The following is a 13,949-nucleotide window of genomic DNA, read 5'->3' as shown; positions in this document are numbered from 1 at the left end:
CATAAAAATTACCAGACATGCAAAGAAGGAAAAAATACGACTTATGTTATAGACTGAGTGACTGTGTCTCCTTAAAATTCATTTGTTAAAGCCTTCACCTCTAATGTGATGGTATTTGGATTTGGGACCTTGGAGAGGTAATCAGGATTAAATAAAGTAGTAAGATTAGAGTCCTAATCTGATGGGACTGAAATCCTTATAATCCCCTAATCTGATGGGACTGAAATCTCTCTCTCTCTCTCTCTCTCTCTCTCTCTCCCTGCCCCCCCCACCTCCATGCGGAGACTGGGGAAAGGCCATGTGAGGACATAGTGAGAAGATGGCCATCTGTGAGTCATGAACTGACTTCTCAATTGAAATCAAATCATGCCAGAATTTTGATCTTGGACTTCTAGCCTCTAGAAGTATGAAAAAATAAATTTCTGTTGTTTAAGCCACCACTTAATGGTATTTTGTTGTGGCAGTTAGAGCTAAGACAACCCATAAGAAGAAGAAAAATCAACCAATAGAAACAGCATCAGAAATGACATATATGACATAATTATTCAAAAGGGACAGTAAAACAGCTATTACAACTATATCCCACATGTTAATAATGCGAGAAAAAGTATTAGGCATGTTAAGTAAAGATATAGAACATATAAAAGAGACTCAAACCAAACTTCGAGATGAAAACTACAATGTCTAAGATTAAACATTTGGAAATTGTGGAAAGAAAATTAGTGAACCTGTTGACATGGTAATAGAAACTATGTGAAATCAAACACAAGGGGAAAAAAGATTGAAAGGCTGAACAGCACAATACTAAGCTGTGTGATAACCTCAAACAAATCAATACATGTATAATTGGAGTACCTAAAGAGAATGGGGTGTAATAGAGTATTTTTAAAAACTAATGGTCTAAATATTTTCAAATTTTATAAAAGTATAAACTCGCAGATCCAAGAAACTCAATAAGCCCCAAGCACAAGTATGAAAAAAACTTCATCAAGGCCCATCAGAAACAAATTGCTTCAAATCGGTGATAAAAAGAAAAATTTTAAAGCAGCTATGTAAGCAAAAGATACATTATATAGAAAGGACAAATAATGACAAAATAGGTAAAGAAATTCAATATATGGTGGGGCGCCTGGTGGATGGGTCAGTCGTTGAGTGTCCGACTTCAGCTCAGGTCATGATCTTGGGATTCGTGGGTTCAAGCTCTGCATCGGGCTTTGTGCTGACAGCTCAGAGCCTGCAGCCTGCTTTGGTTTCTGTTGTCTCTCTCTTTGGATTCTCTCTCTCTCTCTCTCTCTCTCTCTCTCTGTGCCCCTTCCCCGCTCACACTCTGTCTCTCTGTTTCTCTCTCAAAAGTAAATAAACATTAAAAAAAAAAGAAATTCAATATATGGTTATGGATTGTTTCTGGGAGATGCAAAAGTATACGTTAAACTTAGAGTAAACTGGTTGCAATTTTTTATTTTAGGGTTTAAAGACACTAAGGATTCTCAGCAAAGCCCATTACTTTCTATAAATACTAACATTTATTCAGATTAATCCTCAATTCTCTATTACTATTCTCTAGGTAAGTAAACTATTATTTATATATACATATGATATTTATATTTATTATATTTTTTTCAAAGGAAAAAATGTAAAGTCCTTACAAAAACTTTTGGAAATAGTATAGGAAAGAGCACTATATAGAATAACAATCTATTTGGATTAGTATCATTTCCAATTGTCACAAATATTGAGTAAGTTGATGTGTGTCTAACACTTTTCTAGAAAAGATTGTGCTAATGTTTCTGACCTCTTGTTTCTATGCCTAAATTTTTATTCAGTGGAACAAAGTGTATCTCTCTTGCACAAAATTTCCAGACCAACTTCTCACAACTCAGAATTGAGAAAAATTAACAGTTAATTCTTACAAGTGTTGGTCTTGTAAGACACCTATATCCCCCAAAATATGAGATCCCAAACCTCAAAACAGTCCCAAATTTAAATGTTAGTAACAGTCAAATTTTGTAAATCATACTTGGAAATGCTTCAAGGAACGCAATTATATTCCTGCCTTTTAATTAATTCTTTAAAATAAAAGAATCGAGGTGAAATAAGGTACAACATATCTTACCCTAGTCTTCATGGAAAACTTTGAAGTTTAGGGCAAAAAAAAAAAAAAAAGCCTCACTGGCTTCCCATGAGCAAGAAGCAAAAATTTTCACTTCATTGATAGGTATGCCACGTGCTATAAAAGGGTGCAACATTCACATCTGTAAGTGCTTTTCATGTTTTAGAAGCTCTCACAAGATGCTTTCCAACACCCACTGTACCTCTGCTAACCCAGCTGCCATAAACTCGAGCGCCAATAGAAAGGTTCCCATCTGCTGGCTTTCTAGCCACAATCTACAGTTTTCATTGTGTCAGCAGTTTGCACACCATGTTGCCGAGTTTCAGGTGAAAGCACTCCTGAAAATATTTCCACAATGTCCCCTTGGAAGTTTATGAGAAACTCTGAGAGCATGACCTAGTGACTCTGCCCATTTATCCATACTTTAGGATTCATCCACCACCCAAGTACCACATCTGACTCCGATTTCTCAAGTACTTTCTAAACTGCTTTACTTTCCACAGAGAGGGCAAAATAAAATACAACAACAAAACAGAAGTAGAACAAAGAAAGTTTCTTGTCTTCTCTATCATTTGCTTAGATGTTTGAGCAGTTTGTGTAAAAATGAAACTCTGAAAACTGTACGTTTCATTCCTGCCTACTCTGCTCCTAGTTCAAAAGAGGCCTTTCTGTTCACTTACCTTTAACTCAATCAATTAGTCAAAAAAATATTGAAAATTTCTTAGAGGCTCAGCTTCTTAGAGATGAAGGTTTATTTAGGGTTTCTGTTAACATATTTGCTTTTGGCTAAAACATATCCCCTGTGGAGATTTTCAGTCCCAAATAAATATTTGAAGACTTAGTCTTTTTGGAAGAAGACACAAATGAGAAGATTTTTGAAAAAGCTCCCCTCTAAATACAGATACTTTTGTAACTGCTCAATCACATGAATTGTATCTTCACTCCTACAAATAAATTTGGCTATATGTGTAATATCTGGCCTGGTTTATGAAACGATTTCTCTTTACAACAAATAAAGTTCTGCCAGATGAACTTCTGCCAAATTTTTAAACTACATCAGCCAATATATTCAGACACAAGAGTTCATTTACTACCATGGAAACCAATCATGTGAATATCTGAGCAATGTGCCTTTTCACATATTTAAATTTCCAATAAGGAGTTTGTTTTAAATCTGGTTAATTTTGCACAAATTTAAACTTGGACACATTCTTCTGAATTTTCCAGTGATTAAAAAAAGAGAGAGATGAGTTCTTCAGACAACTCTGACCAAAAGACTTCAAGACAACTTAAAATCAGGATATAGGACTTATCTAAAATTGCTCATGGCACTTCTCTCTCTTCTCTTTTACCCAAAAAAATTCCCCACTTCTTCCACTTCTTTCTAATGAAAGGAAATGCAAGAAGGTCCCATTCTTTTCCCTTTTCCTCAAATCTTCCCAAAACAAAAGGAATAAAATCTTCTCCTACAAATTCTTAGAAATGCCTATACTTGGTGGTGCCTGGGTGGCTCAGCTGGTTAAGCTTGGTGGTGCCTGGGTGGCTCCTGATTTCGATTCAGGCCATGATCTCATGGTTCCTGGGATCAAGCACCACATCAGGCTCTGTGCTGACAGCAGCAAGCCCACTTGGGATTCTTTCTCTCCCTCTCTCTCGGTCCCTCCCCGGCTCGTGCTTGCACTTGCTCTATCTCTCTCTTAAAATAAATAAATAAAGTTAAAAAAAAATAAATTCCTATTGTTAACAAATGGTTTTTTAGGAAAGAGAATTATGAAATGCTGGCACATCTTTCACCAACCAGCTGATAATAAATGATGATAGGTCATTCAAAACTATTCACAGGAAGGAATATTAATGATATTAAGGTAAACCTAAGCCATCAAAAAACACTGAGTGGACTTTTGATTTAACCTTACCAAATATAAAAGGAATAAAATAAAGACTCTAGGAATCTAGCATTAGTCTTGGGTATATAATAATCATAGCTTCAATAGCCACTATCATTTATCAATCAACTCTAAGTGGCTCGGCACTATGCTTAGCGCTTTGCACACTGTCATTTCATTTAATCTCAAGTCAACTTTTAGAGACTTCAATTTACAGATAAGCAAACTGAAACTCAAGGGAAATTAAGTAATTTGCTCAAAGTCACATAGCTATAAACGTGCCTGCATTCTCTTTGTCTCCATAGCTCCTGATCTAACTAGCTGACCACTCTATCAGGAAAAAAAGACAAAGAGACAAATATAAGTAGTTGGATGGGATTCAATATTTCAAAATTTGATATAATTTTTATACTAAATGACCCAAGCAAACTTGAATTTAAACCACATTCTTTAAAAGATGCTAATTTTTCAGACCCCATTTGTCACATAAAAAGAAAGAAATAAAGGCAAGTGGTTAAACTGTCACTTGAGCTGATAGCTATTAGGTAGCACCAACACAAACACAAACACAAACACCCTCGTGCTGTTACCTACATTCAGTCGTGGCTTCTCCATTCAAAGGTTCTCCTTCTCCACTGCTGTAAACTGCAAATACTGAAACTTTGTATTTGGTCTCTGGCTGCAGATTTTCTATCACAGTATGAATTGCATCTCTGGGAAGACTTTTCTCTCCAGTCTCAATATCGTCATAAAGTGATTTCCATGAAACCCTGTAACCTCGAACCATTCCTGGAGCAGATGTCCAATAAGCCCCAATTGATGTGTCGGTGATATCTTTAGTAACTAAATCCTTAGGTGAACCACGTTCTAGAATAGAAATGAAAGGGAAATCATTTTTCTGTTATCTACTAGATACATAAATATTCCTTCATCCTAGTGCACATCCTAACTTGCTGAATTCAGACTCAGTTTGTCTAAGGTTGCCCATTCCTTCTTTCTGAGCCACCTGTCCTTTCCTGTCAGTGCAGCAGACTGATGCACTCAAACTTTAGAATCGTATCTGATTCCTACCTATCACCCTGGTCGCCGTACGTCCAGTCAGATCATAAAGCCCCTGAGGACAAGGATGACATCCAAACATGAAGGGGTACGTGCCTAAAAACGTTTTCTCTTCAAAGGGAAAATTGCATCTAAATCCCAAAATTTTACATTTCATTCCCGTTTACAACATAGTCAGCCATCGTTCACGAAGATCTTTACATCTTTAGCATCACCTTTTTCTCTCTGATGTAACTTAAATAAGCTCATTTCAATGGATGACTTATAATAACTTCAACGACTTCATATCACTTGCAAATATTAATTCCACCAATCATTTTTTCATGAAAACTCTACTTGTTCATGCTATTTAAAAGTATAAGTGCAACCTTCCAATAGAGCTGAACTCTAATGAAACTAAAAACCACCAATTCCTCTGGAAAACTTAAAAGCCATCAGTCATCAAAATAAAACACACCACTTGTTCTAGCTGATCGAAAATGTCTGCTACTAAATTTTGGCTCTTTCAATTCAAAAAAAAAAAAAATACAACCCAAATGGAAAAATATGGAAACCTCAACTTAATAGGAGGCACAGATGTCTTCCAATAAAACCCTCACTTTCCATAATTTAAATGTAAAATAAATATACAGGTCACTTTATATTGGCTACCTTTACTAGGGTTTATGCCACAGCATGACATAAATATAAAACTATCTGTCTCTACAGCATACATTTCATCAGTAATTGTTTTATATTCAAGCAAATGATACATAATGTTGTTACAATAATTTTGAAGACTATTATTTTACTTGAAGAGTAAAAATGAGTATCTTAAAAAATACTCATGACGAAACAACTACATTTCAGCACAAAAAGTAAAGGTAAGAATAAATTAAAAAAAAAAAAAGAAATCTGGATAGACAGAAACCTATCATACTGTAGAATTTAGAGGGAAAAATAAATAAAACAGGAGCTGGGCATCTTACCAGAGCCCAAGCACAAATGGAAAATTCTAACTCCATTAAAAATAACTTTAACTGCTGACAGGACATCTCATCTCTGGAGGGAAATTAGTTACATATTTCACTGAAACCCAGAATACTTATTTTCAAGAACACATTGACTTTTTTCCCCCCACAGTGCTTGAGGCTAATACTCATTTGAAGGCATTCTTGAACTCTATTTCCTACTTAAATGGCCACATATTTTTATATTTTCTCTACTTGGGGGAATATAAACAAACTGTTTGTTTCTGATTCGGTTTGGTTGTTGCTTTTTAAGTTTTATTTTGTTTTGATCATTGACACCCCAGCAACTGGTCTCTAGATTTTCAATGTGCAGCACATGTTTCCTTTGCTTGATATACACCTTGTTTTCCTACGTGCCTCTGAATTTCATAAACTGCAGCTAGGCATAGCCATTGTAAAATAGTTGTACTTGAAAGTGACTGAACTTAAATGAGCCAAAAGCTGCATTAATGGCACTCCAAAAAAAAAAGTATAAGATAAATAGATAGAATATGGGAATGTCTTCCAAATTAATACTGAAGTAATTTACAAATAATAGTTTCAGCATCTTTTCCATTCCAAGGTTGTGTTTCTCAGCCTGTCTTCCTCCCTACTTTGTACAGCACTGAGTTTGTGACACTATTTATTTCCATGACAACAGACATCAATCTCACAAACACAGGCTAATGATTTCTTTGTGAGAAAATAATAGACAATTATGGCTGAAGCAATCATACATTCACAAAGATATTTCTGGGCTACAAACAAAAGGAGCCTAGTTCACTAGACAAGCATTCCCATAGACTTTAATCAACTGTTTTAACACTCTCAGGACCTGGAAAGTTGGAACAAAATACTAGTAAAATTTCAGTAAATATCTTTGCAAGGTTTATCAATGTCCAGAAAAGAGTCTATAAAAGCACTTTTTGAAATACAAATGAAGCATTAACTAAAAAACATTCTTAAGTTATAATTAATGACATGACAACACTAAATCCAATGAGCACTGAGTAAATTCTCAATTACAGAAAACAATCCTCAAAAAATTATATTATCTGCCAGCGACACCCAAAGGCATTATATACAGGCAGTGGCATTGCAACATTCCTTATTAGTAACAAAGAAAATGAAATCCAAAGAAGGAAGAAAGGCACCTCAATCCAGAAGCCAAGACTGACAAGACAAACTGCTTCAACAGGCTTCAGTCGGTGTGATAAGAATATTCTTAAATATTAAGCTTATGCTCTTGTCAAACACACTGGTAAACTTTTTTTTCTCCCAAAAAAAAAGCAGGAGGGTTGAGTATTCTAGCTGCTGCATTACACCCAAGAATTTTGAGAATATGATGTCCTTATGACAAGTAAATTTTATCAGGCCTATAACCCTTTAAAAATATTATTTAAATGGAATCTTAGCTTGGACAAATATTGGTTTACAAAAAAAAAATGAAGCAATTGAATTGTAACCTGTGATACAACTGGCAGACTATCAAGTGGCCAAGCTGGTGTTAAGACCTGGTGTGCAACCAGCTGAGCAAGCCACCAGCAGGCTATGTCGCCCCCTGGGGCCCTGGGAAAAAATAAATGGACTGGACTTGATAAGCTACATGGAATCACCTGGGGTGCCAAAGAGTAGGCCATGCCCAAATCAATTAAATTGAAATATGTGGAGATATGCCTAAGCACTGATACTTCCTAAAAAATCTTTTAAATCTCTATTATTCTCATTCCCCTACAATTCTTTATTCTTTCCTCATTTCTTTCTTTTTCCTTATGCTCCTCTCTAAGGCCATTATTTGTTAGATGTGCTTGGTCAGTGCAGGAAGAAACCCTCACACTTGCTTTCACTCTGAAATAAGGTTCCTTCAAAATAAAGACAGGTATGGGGTGCCTGGGTGGCTCAATTGGTAAAGTGTTCAACTTTGGCCCAGGTCATGATCTCACAGTCCACGGGTTCAAGCCCTGTGTCAGGCTCTGTGCTGACAGCTCAGAGCCCGGAGCCTGCTTCAGATTCTGTGTCTCCCTCTCTCTCTGCCCCTCCCCCGCTCACCCTCTGTCTCTTTCTCTCTATCTCATGGCTGACCCTCAGAGAACTGAGAAGTGTGTTGGATCTTCTCATCACATCCTTTCTCCCCCATAACACACATGTGATGTTCACTGCTCTCTCCTCCCCTTCATCCTGTTTCAAAAGGAAGTGGCTCTCAACCCATGCTTCTTATTCAAGAGTTGATCACATTTTCTTGTGAATGAGGTTCAACTGAAGTGTTACCTAGCTAGGCATTTGCTTTGGTTTAAAATACGAATTGCACATTTTGTCCTTGACCTGAGGAACTTCAGATATCAATAACTACAGAAAGAGTATTTGGCTTGGTTTGGTTAGATTGGGTTTGGGAGTCTCTTTTTAGAAAACCTGGGAAGGAAAAGGAAAGGAAGAGGAATAAGAAAGGAAAGATGTCAGAAGACCAGCATGTAGCCTTTCGGCAGGAGAGATTACAGTTTCTTAAAAGGGGAAGCTTAGAAACGGTCCAGTGAACAGGAACCAATGCCAGTAGTCTTTTTGCCCCTTTGTCACTATGCTTCCCAGAACCTGGATCCACTTCCACTTTAGCAAAGGCTTCCTACCTCCTCGAGTCCCTCTTTTCGCTCTGCCTCAAGACTTATAAATGTTTGTTTTATGATCTTTTAGTTTGTTCAAGATTTCACATAAGCAATATTGTTCTCAATAATATTTAATTTCATGGTACCTGTTTTCTGCTGTTCTGGGGTATATGCCTATGCTTTGAATATTACTTTTATTTCTGGTAATAGAATTTCTGGCAGTCGTTTCAAACAAGTCCTCTTCTATAATGATGGCATGCCTTTATCTTCATCCTTCTCAATAGTTTTCCCAGCTACCTTATCCTCCCCAGTATAGTACCAGTATATTTATAAGAAATAACATGCTTTTCTGTCATAAATTTAAACACATAAAATTTACCAGTTTTTGAGATTTTGATACTCAATATCTCTTCTCTGATTATCAAACATATTTAGATATATTCAAAAGTCGTTTTTCTCATGCCTGCTCACATGCATCTCTGAGCTACCGTTGTGGGAAGTAATTTAGACAGGTGCATTTCTCATGATCTGAACATCCACAAGGGGTTGATTTCTGCTTTTTCCACATATGAAGCCAAAGAACTAATGCCTCATTTAAGTAACTTTCCTACGTTTCCTTAGCCCTTTTCCATTTGCTTTCTGAAAAGCAAATCATCATCCAATTCAAATATAATTATAACGCAAATTAGCCAATGATGATAACTGAAAAATTAATCATAATGAAATGAAACTGTATAAATTGTTCCAGTCAGCTTTCACATACCACTTTCAAAAATAGAAATTAAATTGAAAATGTAATGTAAATCCTCTTCTAAATCAATTTGTCTTTTCCGTTAAAGCTCAGTTCAAAAGTCATCCAACTTTCCACAGCAGAATACAGAAAACCTGCTTCCGCGTTTATGTGGAAACATACTTGATTTACAGCCAATGAATTAGATCCACCACTCCAAAGGACAAAGTTCACTATTGATAAGCTAACAAGTATGTTAAGCAGTATGTAGTTCTTAAAAACCGCTTAACAAGTCACTCTTCAACCTCAAAGCCTGAGATTTCTTCCATAACTGTTATGTCTCCAACATGATTTAGATATTTCTCTGATGAGCCATTAATGTGCAGGAAAGGAAATATGAATTGCTGCTTGGTAATTGTGCTAAAGTTCCCAGGAAACCTCAGAGTTGTTATACTCAGAACATATAATTTTTCAAATTATGAGATAGCAATAAATCTAGGGAAACATAGAGACCTTATTTAGTTTGTCTTGGAGAGGCCCCATGCTACTCAACATCATGCAGAGGAATCCCTATGATGTGCTAAAAACCTCATTGTAACAAAATGTCAGCTGAGTTAGCTTGGTTTGATGTACAGGAAGTTCTTCATGTCTAGGAAGTTGGCAGGTTGCTATAGCAACTGCAACAAAGGAAATGTTGAAAAGTCATCTTTTCCATAGCCAAAAAACAACACTCAGAAACAAAACGAACCATATTATTCCCAAACTGAAATTTTCATTCATTTGTGGTCAATCTTTGCATTAAAAATGGCCATTATTCATTTCAGGGTTTCTTCTATGAACAGGTTTTCCTTTCTCTAAATGCTAACAGTGACAATTAAAAGTTCCATCAGGACCTAAAGTACTTTTACATTACAACAGTGCTTTAGTAATTACATTAAATCTACTTTAACAACAACGGGGGTGGGGGGGGTGGGGGGGGGGAATCATGTAAATCAAACCCAAGAGTTTGTGCTCAGATTCCTCTGAAGTTTGGATCTGAAATAGTAATAAACACTGCCTTTGTGATTCTATTTCATACAGTCCTAGAGCAAACCATGAACTTCCCCAATGCCAATGCTAATAAATCTCTCTTCCAGGGACAGGGGAGTTTTCTGATCATTGGCTACATTTCAACAAACTAGGAAATGGATTCAAGTTAGGGATGGTTGTAGACCATACTAAATATTTTTTTTAATATTTTTTGAATTGAATAGAATGCACTTCAGACAATCCATAAAATTTCAACCTACAGAATGCTCTTGCCGGCTGGACCATGCCTCTGGATGGAAGAAACATTCCTTCAAGGTCTGCTCTTACCACCTTCTCTCCCAAGAGAAAAACAGATTAGAAAAACAGCGGCCCTCAAAAGCAGTTGCCTGGCTCTGTTTCTGGCTTTCCACTCCCTGCATTTACCATCATATCCTATTCCTGTATATGGTATGTGGATTTGGCTAAGTTAATACAATAAAATGAAATGGAATAACCAGGGGCAAAAATCTACTATTTTAATTTAGTCACAACTATGCTTTCACATATTTGTCAAGTTTACCACACATAATGCAATGGGATAAATATGTTAATAAAATCAGGCTGGCAGCATTTTATATAATCCTTCATGTAGTAAAGAGCTTTGGTATAAATGGGAAAAAAGTATTATTACAATTCAATTATCAATTAACTATAGTTAATCATCTCACTTCCCTCCTTCTCAGGAAATTGAAAACAGTAATTTCTAAGATCTATTTTACTACTCATGTATCTCCCTTAGAGGTAATTTCTGATCAAATATGTGTGTTTGGGGGGGGGGAGAGGGGGCACATGCATAGAAGTTGGTAGATTTTCTGTACTACTTGTACAAAACTATAAAATTATAAACAATTTAGCTATACACTTGGCTTAGAAAAATCACAGCTTAATAGAATATGTTTGCTATTAAATTAAAATGTGTATTTTGTTTTCTAAAGATTGTTAATATATTATTAACAAAAATGCCCTAATTTTTAGCTTTAAGAGATTTGGACTGAGTATGAATGTGGTTTGTTTTAAAGTAAGAAAATGCAGAAAAATATCAGAAGGTTAAAAGGTATAAGAAGTAAAACTATTAAATCATTTCCAAGATATTCCTTATGAGAAATTTTCACAAACATCAATAACCTACAATTACTCTGTAAAAAAACAGAAGCTCAAAAGTTTATCCTTAAAAAATCCTATAAACAACCTATGTTGAAAGCCCATGGGAAGTACATGAGAAAGAGAACTTCAAAAGGTCAAAACAAAAAAACAAACTTTTCAGAAATTCTGGACGTTGCTCCAGATAGAAAGATCACATGCTTTACTGATTGGATTATGTCTCTGTAATTAAGGCAAATTCCATTTCTAGTTCTTATTATTTTCAAAACTTTAGGGTAGCTAATCAATATCTCCAAAATACTTACAAAAGCTTTATTTTTAGATATCAATCTTAAAGTGAATATTATTTCTCCTCATGAATTTTATATACATATAGTATTTTACAGTTCACAAAGAGTTTCACTTAGAGTCTCCCATTCGATCTCCACGATAAATCTGGGATGAAGGCCGAGCAATGATCATCCCCTCTTATAGATGGGAAAACTAAGACTCAAGGGGTTAAGGAAACATGTCAAGGTCACATGGCTAACTAGTCAAACCAGGACTCTTCTAGTAATCAGTATTGTACACACTGGTATTTAATCTTTCATTTAAATCCTCTTTTAAAAGTAGATTTCAGGGACTATTGGAATTAAACTCTTGGTCACCATTAGAGATAGGATTGATTAGAATATTTGTTTTTGTTTTAACTATTGACAAAGTCTTGAAGTTTTAATCAAAACTGTCTGTTGTGGGCCTTGTCCCTGTTAATTATAATATCTACAATCCTCCAAGCTCCCGGATCCACCAAATTAGACAGATATTTTACCTAAGGTCACTGTGACTTCACATCACAAAAGGTACTTCAGATTTGTTTTCTTCCTTTAACTATTTTCAGTAAGTCATATAAAAGATGGTGATAACAAAAAGGAATCAATGCCTGATTTCCATTTAGGCTTCCAGCTATGGTACCGACTCATTATTGTAATCATCCACTGATATTTCTTTTTAATATCACAACATTCTTATTGCAGTTAGGCCAAATTTGTATTTTCTCCCTCTTACACAGCTTACTTTGTAGTTGTGGTGAGTTAAATGTAAGCTGCCATTATATTTCAAAAGATTCTAAGAAATATGAAGCCCTCTGGCAATTAACTCTGCAGAACCAAGGACATAGCTCCAGTCTTGTTGGTGGTTCTTGCTAAGTACCGCATTAACTTCAAACTTCTAACACAGAGCTGAATTTTAGAGGTCATTCAGAAAACAAACAAAGCAAAAACCTGGATTCTCATATTTCTCAAGCTGAATGCTTTTATGCATGGTGAATGAAATGAGACTCAGAGTCAGAAAAGGGTTTCTGTCTGCTCGTGAGTGATGGAAGCAGTCACATTACCTTGGGCAACCCAAATCCTTTTCACCCACAGATGTTCCCCAAGGCCCTTTCCCACCCTGAATGTCACACACCTCTTCTCCACTCAACCAACCCATGGCATTAAGAACACATTTCTATGGCCTTATGATGCACTCAGCTTCCCGGTACACCTCTTCCTGATCACACGTGATTTTTTACAGTTGCTTGCATTCTATGTCTCTGAATCACAGGCAGTTTCATAGTTACTTTTCAATCCAAATTCCTTTTAAGAGAAAGGATAGCACATTTCTAGATTTTGTTCTCCGGAAACATTTTCAGCTTCCTAAACAAATCACCAACAAACTCAGGAATTTCTATAAAACATGACGATAATTACCTTCAAGCGTTGCTCCTTCACCAAACAGGGCATCTCCAGCCCCGGATGCATACAAGGCTGTCACAGATAAGGCATATTGTGTCCCTTCGTTTAATCCTCTCAGCACAGTTCTGTCTGTGTCTCCCGTCACAGTAACCTCTTGAGTTTCACCCCCTGCCGCTGGGGTGTATGTGATGAGATACTGTTTCACTTTCCCCGGTGCTCTAGTCCAAGACAATTTCATAGTTGATGTTGTGGGGTCAGAAACTCTTAAGTCTCTTGGGTTCCCTCTAACTTCATTAAAAAACAAGAACAACATCAAAACTCATTATTGAATAAAATGACTTGAAAAACATTTTGTTGCTTTGCGTGTGGGGGTGCGTGTTGCGGGGGGGGGGGGTGTCTGTGTTTGTTTGTGGGCGGCACGCGCACCACATCAAATTTATATCCTGAGTGGTATTACAGCAATCATAACTCTTGATTGGCCAACAGAGCCTAAGCATTTCTAAACTGGGCCTTATTTGTCAGTAGAAACAAATCAAAAGTCATCCCATTCCTCTTCAGTGTTTACATAGGTTAATATCTTTCATGTTACTCTTTGCTGTTAAAAACTACAATCTTTTTCTCTAAAAGTGGAACAAAGCCCTACAAATTGTAAATACGTTGATTAGTATCACAATGTAGGCTTTAACTCCTCCAAGAA

The 13,949-nt window shown here is 36.2% G+C and overlaps 1 protein-coding gene across 7 annotated transcripts in view; it reads right to left on the bottom strand.

The window, feature by feature from the left end:
* COL12A1 (collagen type XII alpha 1 chain) overlaps positions 1 to 13,949 on the bottom strand; it is a 115,304-nt gene that overhangs the window by 74,461 nt on the left and 26,894 nt on the right. For 5 of the 7 annotated variants that reach the window (XM_027057392.2, XM_027057394.2, XM_027057395.2 and 2 more), the window contains 2 exons: positions 13,268 to 13,540; positions 4,591 to 4,863 (listed from right to left, as the gene is read on the bottom strand). The exons of the other annotated variants lie outside the window; for them this stretch is intronic. In XM_027057392.2, coding sequence (XP_026913193.1) covers positions 4,591 to 4,863; positions 13,268 to 13,540 — 546 coding nt within the window. The remainder of the gene's footprint in view (positions 1 to 4,590; positions 4,864 to 13,267; positions 13,541 to 13,949) is intronic. 7 annotated transcript variants of the gene reach the window in all.

This window comes from Acinonyx jubatus, chromosome B2 (genome assembly GCF_027475565.1).
Source record: "Acinonyx jubatus isolate Ajub_Pintada_27869175 chromosome B2, VMU_Ajub_asm_v1.0, whole genome shotgun sequence".
NCBI classification, from domain to species: Eukaryota; Metazoa; Chordata; class Mammalia; order Carnivora; family Felidae; genus Acinonyx; species Acinonyx jubatus.
The sequence above is the reverse complement of the archived record's forward strand: the minus strand, read 5'-3'. Positions and strand labels throughout refer to the sequence as shown.